Source organism: Candoia aspera, chromosome 3 (genome assembly GCF_035149785.1).
Source record: "Candoia aspera isolate rCanAsp1 chromosome 3, rCanAsp1.hap2, whole genome shotgun sequence".
NCBI lineage: Eukaryota > Metazoa > Chordata > Lepidosauria > Squamata > Boidae > Candoia > Candoia aspera.
Genome location: NC_086155.1, coordinates 197,807,389 through 197,822,043, shown reverse-complemented (window position 1 = coordinate 197,822,043; position 14,655 = coordinate 197,807,389). Strand labels below are relative to the sequence as shown.

Genomic DNA, 14,655 nt, shown 5'->3' with positions numbered 1-14,655 from the left:
CCTGTAACCTTGAAAGATGGTGATGAGCTGCAACCTAGACAGCTGTCACACAAAAAGTATCTCATCCCACGGAAGGAAAAGGGTGTGGGAAGTGTCTCAGAAGGGGCCCACCCTAGTTTTCAGGAAAGTAAAAGTAAAGGAGGGGAGAAGGGCATTCAGACTTGCAAGATTCTGTTACTGTAACTCGAAGGGCTGACACCTCCAGACATGAGGGATTACAACCCCCATAACCCCAACCAGCATAGCTAATGGCCATGCTGGTGGGGTGAATGGGGATTTATTTGTTTATGTCCTGGTTTTCTCCCAGAAGCTCAGGGCAACGTAAGAAACATTCTCAATTTTTCTTTCCCAGCAGCTGGCAACTCTGACCTGCTCACAGAACACGCTAAAGCAAGAGTGCAAAACTGCATCTCAGGGCCCACAAAAAGCCTTCGTTTTGCACTCACTAGAGGGCACCCTCCCAATTTGGAAGCACCAAAATTGATTGATCGATTGACTGATTATGTGCCATTAAGTCATTTTCGGCTGCTAGCAACCACATAGATCAGTGTTTCTCAACCTTGGCAAGTTGAAGACGTGTGGACTTCAACTCTCAGAGTTTGCCAACCAGCCAGCCATGCTGGCAGGGCCGCAACTAGCGGGGTGCAAGCAGGGCGTGTGCCCCGGGCGCTGCACGTGGGGGGGGGGGGCAAAATGTAGCTTAAGTTGTTAAATTTAAGAAAATTACAAACTGATTTAAAATCAGTTTTATTAATTTAATGTATAATAAAATAATAAAACTTGCTAACACCTCCATCGCCAACCGGGGGGGGCACGGAATCCATGTTTGCCGCGGGTGACACAGACCCTAGTTGTGGGCCTGCATGCTGGCTGGGGAATTCTGGGAGTTGAAGTCCACTCATCTTCAAATTGCTAAAGTTGAGAAACACTGACCTAGACAGACTTCCTCCATGACGATCTATCCCTAACCTGTTCTTTCAAGTCTCCCAATGGTGCATTCATTGCTACTGTAATGGAGTCTGGCCACCTTGCTGCTGGTTGTCCTCTTCTTCTCTTTCCTTCCACATTTCCCAGCATCAGAGCCTTCTCCAGAGAGCTAGGTCTTCACATAATGTGTCTGAAGTTGTCCAGAGTTTAAGAAGAATGCTGGCTGGGGGATTCTGGGAGTTGAAGTCCACACATCTTAATGTTGCCAAGGTTGAAAGACACTGCTGTAAACAAAATCCTTGGTTCCATTCTAAATTATTCATTCTGTTAGGCCATATAAAACACAATATGTGTGCAGCAATAGAGTTTTCTGCAGATCATCCTCAAACATGTTTCTTTTCTTTCCAGAATTTCCTCCTCATGTTTCAGAAAACAGTGCTGCATGATAAAGGGGTCCATGAAGCATTGAAATCTCTCATGAGGAGTGTCAGCCCCCTGAAAGGACTTGTAGGTAAGATCCTTAAAGCAGAATCCTGGGCTAGAAAATGGCATCTCTAAAGGTGAGGATTTGAATGGCTTTCAGGAAGCTTGTAGGTTGGTTACCCCTGCTGGAGTGAGCCAGTTGTGGTAACAGGTAAAATTTGGAAAATGAATGTGCATTCTCAGTCAAAAGTCACTTCTCTTGGGAGTAATCTCCTGCCCTGCCAGTTACCACCTTCTTTCTCTTTCTGCCCTTACATAATAGACTTCTGGGAACCGGCAGGAGAGGCACATTATGGGTCCCATCTATGGAAGAGTGTCATCTGGTGAGAGCCAGGAAGAGAGTCTTTTCTGCCGTGGCGCCCACCCTATGGAACATCATCCCCCTGGACCCTAGTTTGGTCCCGACCCTCCCAGCCTTTAGGAAGTCCCTGCAGACACCGTTCTGCTGCCATGCCTGGGGGTCTGGCAATGGTGGGGAGATCTTACAATGGCTGTGTTGAGCTGATATAGGATGAATTCTGCTGCTGATCATGGTTTTCGGTTTATTAAAATTGATTATGGATGGTTTTTATATGTTTGTATATTGGTTTTCAACTTATTTTTTATTGGATTGTTTTTTACCTGTTGTGAGCCACCCAGAGTCATTTAGATGAGATGGGCAGCCATACAAATTGAAAAAATAAATGAAAAAGTAAAAATAAATGCCAGAAGTCTGAAGGAGTTATTGTAGCTCAGGGCTAGAGCACGCATTTTGCAGGAGAAAGGTGCCAAATTCAGTCCCTGGTGTCTCCAGATCTGCCCCAGAGTGAGCTGTCAGCTTCAGCAGTATTGGGTGGATGGACCAAGAGTCTGGCTTAGTATAAGGCAAGCCTCTGAAGTTTCAGGACTTTGAATTAGGGCCTGGGGCTGCAAGTCTTCCTCCTTCCTCCTTCCATTTTAAAGACTGGGTAGCCATGGGCATGATGTGACACACACAAGGGACAGAAACCACAAAGGGTTTGTGCTTCCTGTCTTCAGATCTGGCAGCATGCATCTATTTCCTCGAAACTCTTTTCGTGGGCTGGTGGAAACAGGATGATAATCATGGAGGGAGGGGTAAGAAGGTCACTTCTGAAACTCTTTTTCCCCTCAATGTTCTGTTGCAGCCAATTGTAATAAGGTGTACTCTACAGCAGTTACCAAAACACAGAAGATCTGGGCTGCTTACCTGGACACAATTATGAAGGTACTTTGGTTATATCAGTCAGGGGGTAGGGAACATCTGGTGACGCTCCAGATGTGGGTGAACTGAGGGAAGCTGGGAGCTGCAGCTTACCAACAGAGATCCAGAGGGCTCTCACCTTGAGGATGATCTGAAAGCCTCTGAAAACCTGGATGTCCTCACAGTCTTTGGGGTGGGATGGTTGCTGAGCCCTGCAGGTTGCTTCTTGTTGGCATGTCTGATTTTCTCTTCTGGACATCCACGATCTGTTTCTTAACTTTTATTGTTTCTTGCTTTTAAAGTGTAAGCTACCCAGAGTCACTGAGAGTCAGGCAGCCTCTAAATTATAAGCCACAGGTCCCTTATTCTTCATCTTAAATGAGAAGATCTCTTTCAGCAACCAGGTCCATAAGAAGGTTGCAGATGAGACTTGCATGTCTTCTTAGAACCCCCAATCTCATAACCCTACACTATGCCCTAGTGGGGCAGAGAGGTTCCCATAGTGGTATCTGATGATTTGTTTAATGCCAAGGGAAGATGGATCTTCCTGCATTCTGGAGATAATTTAAAGATGTTTCTCTGCCTTTGTTTGGAGCAGGCCCAAGGTCCCTCAGATACATTGGGTGAAAACAATATGAGCCAGAAGGCAGGTCTTTTCTGCAGTTACTGTGATATTGTGGAGCAGGCTGATCCCAGAGATAAGATCGGCACTTTTTGCTCTTGGTCTTCCAGAAACCTCTGAAGACTCTACATGGCATTAAGCAGGCATTTGATTTGAGTTGGTGCCTGAGTACCCATTTTTTCAGTTAGTGATGCTGGTTTGGGGACCTTGTGTATTTATTTATGAATTATTTTACGTTTTTGTTATAAATTGCTCCAATGTTGATTGATCAGGACAGCATAAATATTGTGTACATAAATAAATATGCAGTGGATAAGCACTGAAAATAAAATAATAAATAATTGAAACAAAATAATGTTAGCTAGGCAGCACCTAGTCTACCATGCCAATCTTGAAAAAGCTAAGCAGAGCTGGGCCTTGTTAATTCTTGGATGGGAGGCTATCAGGAAATCCCAGGCCTTGGGCTAGATTGGGAAATTGGAAAGACATACAAGTAAGTGAATAAAATACAACATAAATGTTGATCTTTGCCAGGAGGGTAAAACCTGAAGTCTTGGTTGCCATAGAAGCAGCTCAATTAGCTGGTGCACCTTTAATGTCAGAATCCCACACACTCCTTACATGAGACAAGGCGCATATTTTCTTGGGAGAAATTCTCATAGAAGTCCGTTGGGTCTTCTAAATAGTAGTGCAAAGGACTAGGACAGTCTTTCGTACATTACCCTTTTTCAGATGAATTAGGACTGTGCTGCCCATACCGACGGGGGATTCTGGAAGTTGTAGGATCAATTTCAACATCAACATCTGGGATGTGCTAAATTGGGAAAACCTGCATCAGGCTATAATGGTAATTTTAATTGGTGGTCATCCGTGCCCATTAAAAAAAACAGGATGGTTTAGGCAATAAATTGTATTTATTCCTAATCATTCATTTTCATTTTTTTTTAATCTTTTAATTCTTGACATCTCCTCCCTAGGTTGGCCAGATGCAGATTTTAAGACGCCAGATAGGCAATGAACTTAACTATTCCTGCAGATTTGACTCCAAGCACTTAGCAGCTGCACTGGAGAACCTTAACAAGTAAGACTCAAAGCTTCTCGAGAATTGGCTTGTGTCACTGGGATGGCGACAATGATAATAGTGACTTCTCATATCCTGGGATGGCAACAACAGTGATAACAACTTCTCAAAGGGGAACATCTGCAATAACAACGTAATCAAAAGGGAACATCTGCAATTTGAGACATTCAGTCTCAACTCAGCATGCTCAGCAAATTTGAGGCGAGCCATGGTTTCAAAAATAGGTTGCAGGGAACACAAGAATATTGGGAAATTATTCTCTAGTCATTTGTGGATCATGGTAGCTGGAAGCAATATTTGTCCCAAGTTTTGGAATCCTCCTGAAATCTTTCCCAGATTTATGTTCATCCAAGCTAAGTATTCCCAATTCCCTTTTTTGTTTGTTTGTGACATCTTCACAGATGTCATGAATTTCAGTCCATAGTGCTTCAAGCAATCTACTTATCCAATCCAATCCATTAAGTCTGTTCTTCACCTTCATTGCATAATAATATGGAAGATTGTTAAGGAAGATTGTCTTGTTGGCTTGATTGTTTTTATTTGTTTTTTTTTAAGTTATAATTTTGCAAGAAAGAGTTAATGATCTGAACTGCAGTCAGCACTAGGTCTTGTTTTTCTAACCAAACAGAGCTTTTCTGTTTTTGCTTGCAGAGGATATAATCAGTTTAATGTCAGCATTGTCATCTGGGTGATGTCCACGTGTAGACTCACTTTTTTAGGCTGTTGGAAGAAAATACTTGAATTTCCTTGGCACAACTCTGTAATTCTGGCTCCTGCTTTGTTTTGTGCACCAGCTTTTCCAGTTATTCCTGAGACTCTTTAACTTCCAAACTTAGCATTCCAAATCTTCCGTACATTTTAGGGTTTTTAGCTTATAGCAAAGGTAAGTAAGGGGAGACATGATAAGGGTATATAAATGTATATGGAAAATGTGGATGGGATGTCTCTTTTCTCCTTCTTTTACAACATTAGAATGCTGTTATCTACTAAAACCAGATACAGAGATTCAGGGCCAATAAAAGGAAGTATTTCTTTACACCACGCATATTTACTGTGAAATTCACTGCCATTAATCGTAGTCATGGCCATCAGTTTAGGTTTAAAAGAAGTCTAGACCCATTTGTGGAGGATCAAGTCTGAACGGCTGCTAGTCTCACTGACCCTTTCTGAGCTCCAGAATCACAGCTACGTATCCTTAAGTACCAGCTGCTGGGGGAAAATAGAAGAGGGGGCTTGCTGTCCTCCCAATGTTTGAGCTTCTCAAATGCATCCTTGCCTCTGTGAGACATAGAATAAAGAAATAGGTTGGCCTTTGGCCTTATTCAGTAAAGCTGTTCTGATGTTCTTTTGCCTTTGTAGAGCAATCCTTGCTGACATAGAGGCCCATTATCAGGACCCTTCTTTACCTTGCCCCAAAGAAGATAACACCCTCCTGTATGAAATTACTGCTTACCTGGAAGCTGCTGGCATCCATAATCCATTGAATAAGGTGAGACCATTTTCCTTTTTAAGCTCCCTCAGCCTTTCATACCATCCCAGTGTGTTGGATCAACCGCTGGCATCTCTAATCAGCATGGCCTAAGAGATGCCATCTGTATTGAGAAGCCTCAACTCTATTTTTAACTCCTGTGAGAGATTGTGGGAAGCAGGCAGGGAAGGAATTTGTTTCTTGTAAGAAGAGGCAGCACAGCTCAGATGGGGCGGTGGGCAGAAAACCATTCATTCATTCATTCATTCATTCATTCAACTAAATTTATAAGGTCACCCAACCGTACAATGACTCTGGACAGTACAGGTAGTCCTCAACTTATGACCACAATACGGGCCAGAAAATTCACTGTTAAGTGGTACAGTCGTTAAGCAAGGCATATGTGGCCACACCTGATCTTACGACATTTTTTGCAGCAGTCCTTAAGCAAATCTGGCTTCCCCCATTGATTTTGCTTGTCGGAAGACAGCTAGGAAGGTTGCAAATGGCAATCACATGACCCTGGGATGCTGCAACCATCATAAATACATGCTGGTTGCCAAGCACCTGAATTTTGATCACATGACTGTGGAGACACTGCAATGGTTGTAAGTGCGAGGACTGGACACAAGTCACTTTTTTCAGCCCCATTGTAACTTTGAATGGTCACTAAATGAATGGTCGTAAGTTGAGAACTATCTGTATAGAATCAAAGGAGTCATAAAGTACAATTAAAAACCCAACATCCAGAAGAACACACCATTCAGAAACAATCCAACACACAGGACCTGTTACCCACTCTAACCCAAGGGCTGGGGGAAAAGCCAGGTTTTCAGGGCTCTTTTAAACATGGCCATGGTAAGGGCCAGATGTATCTCAGTGGGTAGTGTTCCAGAAGGCAGGTGCTGCAACAGACAAGGCACACTTCTTAGGTCCTGTCAGATGACCCTGCTTAAGGGATGGCACCTGGAATATGCCAATTCTGCCTGACAGTGTGGGCTGAGCAAAAACCACAGAAGACAGATGGTCCTTTCAGCAGCTAAGCCCTATGCCATGTAAGCTTCGTAGATAACTAGCACTTGGAATTGCACCTGGAAGCCTACTGGTAACTAGTGCAGCTCATGGAACAAAGGCATTACAGACCCAGAGAAGGCACACCCATAATTGTGGCATTCTGGACTAGCTGCAGCTTCCAAGTGGTTTTCTAGGGCAGCCTTATGTAGAGCACATTGCAATAGTCCACACACAAGGTGACCAAAGCCCGAATGACTATCTGAAAGGCCTCTCAGTCCAGATAAGGACACAATTAGTGCACAGGATGGGCTTGTGCAAAGGCCTTTGAAACAGATGTCACCTGCTCCTCAAGCAGGAACTGTGAGTCCCAGATCTTCAAGCTGCACACCTCTCCCGAAGGGGCAGTGTAACCCTATTCAGGACTAAAGATGAAACGTCTCTGTGCCAGGGTGTCAAAACACCTACATCCCATTGGTTTTGTCAGGATTATGTTTAGAACTCCCCATCCAGTCTCCCACAGCCTTCAGACACTTGGAGAAGACTTTGACAGCATCGCCTGGTTAGTCTGGGGTTAAGATGTATAACTGGGTATCATCTGCATGGTGATGATACACGACCCTAAACCATGTTGATGTTAAACAGAAGAACAAGAGTATAGAGCCTTGAACTACCCCGCACACTAGCAGCTTTGGACTCAATCTTTCCCCTCCTGTCAACACTGATTGCACCCACCACAGCGAAAGGAGGAGAACCGCTCAGCCCATTGCTCCCACTCCCAACTCCTGCAGGCAAGCCCAAAAGATAACCATAGTTGATGATATCAAAAGCCTTTGAGAAACCATCAGCTTCAAAGAGACTCCGCCTTAATTGGCTTGCTACAGGTTTTCTTCTTATAGGAATTTACTCTTATAGTTCTCAAGGTTATGTTTTCATTCCTGACTAGCATTAAGGGGGACCTTCTGAAACCCATGTGGCTCTCACTTCTTGAGTTGGCAGCTATGTGGGCTTGACAGTTGCTTCTGTTGTTGCCAGTGACCAAGAAGGGTAGGTGAGGAACTGACCTGTACGAAGCAGCTTTTCATGAGAATAATTTAAGACAAGATTTTCCGTCCTTTGCAAGCTGAAGGCTTCACCATCTTCTGATCAATGAGCCAGCAATCCAGGAGATGAAACAAAAATAGATAATGTGTTTGTCCTTATCATTTCAGGATTTATTTCAAAAGCCCCATCAAACAACTAGAGAAGTAGGTAGAAGGGCTGTGGGTAGAAGGGCTTCTTCAGTGATGGCCCCTTAAACAGCATCTTCAGAAAAAGTTCCCTGATCCTCAACTTGAGTGTCTGTCTAGTTTCTCAACTGTAAAACTACCCCGTTATTTTCTTTTGCTCAGTGGATTATTTTTTCTCCCTCCGTTCTTTCTTTTAATTGATTTAGCACAGCACTATCTCTTTTTCTTCTGTTCTTTTAAGAGATTTTTTTTAAAATGTTATATGAATTTCATTGCTTTGCTGTCCAAAAATGTGATTATAAAATAATCTGGATTTTTTAAAAAAAACAATAAATTAATTAATACATTCTTTCCTCCAAAATGTTCTTTCCCAGATTTATGTTACAACAAAGCGGTTGCCGTATTTCCCCATCGTGAATTTTCTGTTTCTGATTTCCCAGTTGCCAAAACTTCAGTACAGTAAAAACTTAGGTATAGTATAATTCTTCTGTATCCTTTATCTTTAAGCACGGTTAATCAGAAAAGTGTTTTAACTTTAGCAAAATTACCAGCAATCAAATTTCTTTGCAGGTATATTTGTCCCTGATTCCTTTTCTCCAGAAATTAGATTGTGAAAGAATTGCACAGAGTTACAATATACCTGTTTGTTTACCAGCCTTCCCTGATCTTAATTGTTCCAGATTTGTCCTGTAATTCCTATGAGCTCTGATGACCATGACCAGTGATCAAAGATAGTGGGAATTTTAGAGCAAAATAGAGGAACCCTGACTGGGATGTATAGATTTGGATGTACAATTTGAATGACTATGAAGATTTACCTCTCCTTGGGTTATGCATTATATTTTGAGATTTATTGATTTATGATTTGTTCCAGTAATACACTTCCACAACACAAATGGGTCTGGGAACCTAAGAAACAACAGTGGAAGAGATGTTTCAACCTTCCACCATGCTCACTTCTCAGTACAGGTAGTCCTCAACTTATGACCACAATTGGGACCAGAATTTCCATTGTAAGTCATTGCAGTTGTAAGTTGAGTCATCACATGACCAGACCCGATTTTACAACCATTTTTACAGCTTTTCTTAAGCGAATCCAGCTTTCCCAATGGGCTTTTTTGCCAGAAAATGGCAAAAAAACATTCCAAAACGTGATCATGTGACTGCGGGGCACTGAAACCAGTCATAAATGCAGGTTGGTTGCCAAACACCCAAAATGCTATCATGTGACCATGGGGGGTTGGTATGATGTTTTGCAACACTCAGAAGTGCTTTACAGGCCATAAAGCACCCATTCTGAGGCCATCGTAACTTCAGACTGTGTTAAACGCTCATAAATCAAGGATTACCCGTAGCCAAGATTTCCCAGATCCAAAATCATATACCTTCCTCCAAAGTGGGTATCTTTTGATGCGCCCCATGCATTTAATATGTCTGAAAAGAGACTGTAAGAGATATGATACAGGCAGGAAAAATATTGAGGCATACGCATGCTATTGAACATGAATCTCAGTGTGGTGGCTATCCAAGAGTTTACTTTTGCTAGGCTGAGCTTATTATGAGTTGAAAATTTAAATATATTGGCAAAGGGATATATTAGAAGGGATAATCATGTAGATTGGAATCTGGCAATAGTTTCATCTTGAAATATGAAGCCAGTTTGAAGGTAAAATGATTCAGGGAATTAAATTCCTGAACGCTTCTTTTTTCATCTCTGGCCAAGTGAGTTTTAGAAAGTCTGTATGGGATTCTCTGAAATTTCTCCAGCGGTAACAATAGGGCAAAGGAAATGCTCCATTCAGTTGTATTTATTTCCTTCCAGCTTTGAATAGATTAATGCTAGGCACTGTTCAAGGGAGTATCTACAGGGAGAAAGCCTTCCCACTGACATGTGTGCCTGCATAGGCTTCCACATGAGTACAAACTCTAATAATACAAAACTTTTGCATGGGTGGAATCCCGTGCACATTCATAGGCATGACTTTCCCCAGCAGATCGCTGTGCTGCAACAGGATGTCTTGAAGATGTAACACCATTTGAGTGATAGCATCAGAGGGTTGGGTGTTAACAGGAATGTTCAGATGATGAGACAACATTTTGAACTCTTGAGAGGAGCATAGATTCAGCACATACCCAACACTCTCCAGGGATGAGTGGTGGAAAGGCCAACATGATGGTTTTGGAACCAAATGGTTGCAAATTTTGGGACAAACCAGCAGCAACATCTTAGCTTTTCAACAAGTGCTGAAATCTACCAACACAGATGTCATCATAGGGCTCAGTTTTAGCAACTGATGTTGTGGGGAGGAGGGGAATGTCTTATGGTTTTCTGGATGACACTCTGTTGAGACACCTGGTTCATTATAATGATGGGCAGTTTACAACCTCCTGCCACAAACTCTAATACTGTAGCTCTTTGCTTAATACTAAGGTGGCATTTTGCAAGTTGATGAAGTAGTATCAGAAACAACCCTTTCTTATTAACTTCCTTCCTAAGTTCAAAATATTTGCTTGTTTAATGATTTTTAAATACATACACACAGACAGACACACACAGACACATGCATGCTGATGGGCAAAAGACAGTTTCATGTACAAGCTCTGTTTAAATTCCATTTTTGGGGTGGCCATCTCTGAGCAATGAACTGTTCCTTGAGCACAGCTTGCAAATGTTAAGATGGACTATATTCCAGGGTTAGTGCTGCAGAGAAAATCCTTCACTTATTCCCAAGCCACAGAGGCCAGCATGAAACTGGAATTTTCCATAGAATTCTGTTCTGAATTGCTGCCACCCAGCAATCTCTTCTCATGCACCAGCCCCCAAACTATGAAGAAACGTATTGAGTTGGATTTTGCTTTCCTGCAGGGATGGTGTGTCGAAAACCAGCAGATCCCATTGACTGGCCACCTCTGGTGCTTGGAGTCCTGACCTTGCTGAAGCAGTTTCATTCGCGCTACACTGAACAGTTTCTGGGTCTGATCGGCCAGTTTGTTCGCTCCACAATGGAACAGTGCACCAGGTACCACCCTCTCCTTCACCAAGCCCTTGCTGCCTCGCGTTAGCAACACAACAGCAGGACCAAATATGTTAGGAGCGTTGGATTCCCTTTTCCCAGATGTCTTCAAAAAGAAGCTGGATAGCCATTATCCAGGAAGCTTTAATTTGGATTTCTGTGCTGAGCTGCAAGTTACACTCCACGGCTAAGAAAACACGAGGTGCTCTGGATAGGGTGGAGAACGTCTGGCCTGTAGATGTTGCTAAGCTACAGCTTGCAACAATGCAAGTTGGCTAATGATTAGGGATTCTGCAAGTTGTAGTTTAGCAACATTCAGAGAGCCATGGGTTCTCCCCCCTAAATAAAATTGAAAGTTCGATCACTGGTCGCTCCCTTGCCCCTTTTCTAAGCCTGTTCCAACTCTGTTGTAACTTGTTTGAAATGTGGTGGCCCAAAGAGGCCCAGAATTGTACACCAATAATCCACCACATAACGTTGAACCTGTGTCAGTGGCTGAGTTCACACATTATTCTCAAGGTATGGTTTAGTTAAATCACAGCTGGCTGAGTTCACATGACATGCTAAGCCAAGCCACATATTAACATGGTGTAAATCTTGTCATTGATTGGTGTTGCAGCATCATCTCTTTTTTTACTTCCTGTCTAGTTTAAAGGCCTGAGATTTGTCTCCCATTCAAGTACTAACCAGGTTTAATCCTGCTTCTCTTTTGAGGGGACCAGCCAAGGTCTCAGCTGGGTGCTGCATCTGCTGTGGTGTGACACAAAATAGTTCCATTTTAAACCATCTTTAACCTATGTTAAGCATATAAACAGTGGGAGGGGGGCAGTCCTACAACACTGAAGTGTTTTTATAGCTGGCCTATTACAGATGTACCAAAATAAAAACATTCTGTGTTATGGTTTTGTGCCTATCCACAGCCAGAAGGTCCCAGAAATGCCAGCAGATGTTGTGGGTGCCCTGCTTTTTTTAGAAGATTATGTGCGTTACACAAAATTACCAAGAAGGGTAAGTAACAGGGTTTTGAAAATGAGTCCAATGTGCTGAGTGGACAAAAGCATCCAGCATTTTTGCCTGTGTTTCTTAGAGCATCTTTAGATTTGCTTCAGAGAGAGGACATGGCTCATAGCATGCTGTTTTCACCAAGGCATCCCTGGGGGGGTCACTCCCAGTAAACTTGGTTTAAAAAGGCATTCGTGCTGAGTAAGATAAATGAATAGTTGAGCAGTTTCCTTTGCACAACTTGCTTAGAAACGGCCAACTGTGACATCACGCTTTGACTTAGTTCACAATTAATTTGGAACAGGGCCCATCTTTTCGGAAAATTGAATTTGATCTGCAAGTGGCGAGATTAACCAAAACCAAAAGAGTTAAGTGTGGATTTAACAAAAATAGTTTATGCCTTAATTATTTTTCTCCACCTAAGGTTGCAGTTTCCCACTCCATCCCTAAGTGCTTCTCTTCAGAAAGCCAACATCTCAAAGGCCTTCTTGGTGCTTCATCCAAGGCCTGTCACTTTCTCTCAGCAGATCTAGGTTTTCCACTCTTTAAAGTAAAAAGAGTCTTTTTCTTGCGATTACTTCATTTTCTTATTTTTGATGTCTTTCACCACTTCCCTGTGTTTTATCGGTTGCTGGCCCTCTGGGTGCATAATCATCAATACCAATTCCCTTTCTTCGTTGCCTACAAAGCCTGCTTCCTCCCTCCCTCAATCATCTGCTGTAGCTGTCTATTCAGTTCATGTCCAGCTAATCTACCTCTCAGCGGGAGCCAACCCACCTGGGATCTAGAATTAAACCGAATTTAATTTCCTTTCTCTGTGTAACTTCTGTATACATTTTAAAATAATTTGATAAACTTGGGTGTGTGGCCATGATCTTAAAATCCTCCTTATTTTTAGACTCTATGTTTAGTGAAAAGAGCTGTTTCTACAGAAACATTTAACCAACATGTTGGGCCCTTTCTTTCCCTAGGTTGTTGAAGCCCACGTGCCCAATTTCATTTTTGATGAATTTCGGACAGTTCTGTGAAATTTCAACTGCTGGTTCTGGCTGGAAATAAGAAATAAGCCTCAATAGGGGATAAGGTGGAAAAGAGCATCTATAAATGTATGAGTTTGCATAATCATTGAACATTAATATCCTTCATAAAAATAACTGGAATCATGGCATCAGGGTTAATAGATTACTTAATTCAAGCAGTGTGTATTTTGTACTTAACCTGTAACATACACAGTTCCTTTACAAAAATCATTTCTGTTCTTAGAGAACAGTATGTGAATATAGAATGACTTTTTTTTGGTAAGGCAATTAAAAAAATAACATTGAAATGAGTGGATTATAAATGTTTACCTCAGTGTTTTCAACCTTGGCAACTTTTAAGACGTGTGGACTTCGACTCCCAGAATTCCCCAGTGCATTATTTACTTAGTGCCATTATGCATATTAGCAAACTGTTCATGAAGCCTGCATGCTAAATATTTGAACCTGGGTTTGCTGATCTCCTGTGTTCTGAGTTACCTGACATTAGACAGTGATGCTATCTTTCTCCTGTTACCTGGTAAAGTGCCAGGAATTACAGCAGCCTTCTCATTCTTCTGCTGGTCTCAGCAAGCTTCCATTGTACTCTTTTACTATATACAGTGAAATTATTGACAATAGGTATTTACAACCAGATCCCAGCTTTTACCCAGTGTCAGGTTCCCCCCTAAGTCTCTCTCCCAGAGATTATTCCCCCTTCTAATTCTCCTCCTAAATGCTTAAATTCCTCCCCCTTCACTCCGTCTCCCTCCCCTGTTTCCGGACTTATCAAGAGAGAGTAAAAAGAAAGGAATGTGTTGGATTTTACAACTGAGCTTGCTCAGCGCCACTCGTCTCCTGTCCTCGGATCTGCTCCGCTGATCACCATCTGCGTCTCCTTCCTTGGAGGAGAACCTGTCGGGGTCTTTTGCCCTGCCCTTCCCCAGAGACGAGGGCTTGGCCAAAGGTGGATGAGTCCCTCCTTCCTGTCTTGGGTGAAGATGCCATCTCTCTGGGACTTCACTTTTCTTCTCCCCCTCCGACCAGGGACCACAACTTACATAACTAAATTTTAATTAAGCAATCAATCAATCAATAAGAACTGTGACTACAAAACAATAGCAATTAGCTAGGTCACAAGTTGGTGAAAAAAATAATGTCTACAATTGCCAAAAACACAACATTTATCTTCGGCACTACCATTATCTTAATGCAGCTGACTTGGTCGGAACTAACCCTGACTCAAACCCTAACCCTTGTTTGTCATCCTAGTAGCCAATTACCCCAAATTTGCTTACATATAAACTCACATTTAAACATGCAGTTTGTAAGCCATACTGCACACAACCCAAAGACAGGAAGCCTCATCTCTCACCCGACTCACTCTAGAAGATTCGCATCCAATTTGCAACTAGCAGAGATTCCAACCCTACAGAACCTGAGAAGGTAAATTAAGAGTCACACAAAAATGATCAGAAAAGCAAGGGTTTATTGTAAGTCATGGGCTAGAATAATAACAGATGGCAAGAATATAAATGTTCACACACACGCACCTGCAAGGTCGTGTTAAAAGTTGCACACATTAATGCAACAACAGAAAA

General features: G+C 42.3%; 1 protein-coding gene across 2 annotated transcripts in view; it reads left to right on the top strand.

The window, feature by feature from the left end:
* The window catches only part of WASHC5 (WASH complex subunit 5), a 42,826-nt gene extending 29,196 nt beyond the window's left edge, over positions 1 to 13,630 (top strand). For both annotated transcript variants that reach the window (XM_063299681.1, XM_063299682.1), the window contains 8 exons: positions 1,336 to 1,438; positions 2,556 to 2,635; positions 4,211 to 4,314; positions 5,674 to 5,803; positions 8,397 to 8,493; positions 10,889 to 11,042; positions 11,957 to 12,044; positions 13,010 to 13,630. In XM_063299681.1, coding sequence (XP_063155751.1) covers positions 1,336 to 1,438; positions 2,556 to 2,635; positions 4,211 to 4,314; positions 5,674 to 5,803; positions 8,397 to 8,493; positions 10,889 to 11,042; positions 11,957 to 12,044; positions 13,010 to 13,066 — 813 coding nt within the window. In that variant the 3' untranslated portion in view covers positions 13,067 to 13,630. The remainder of the gene's footprint in view (positions 1 to 1,335; positions 1,439 to 2,555; positions 2,636 to 4,210; positions 4,315 to 5,673; positions 5,804 to 8,396; positions 8,494 to 10,888; positions 11,043 to 11,956; positions 12,045 to 13,009) is intronic.
* The last annotated feature ends 1,025 nt before the right edge of the window (positions 13,631 to 14,655 follow it).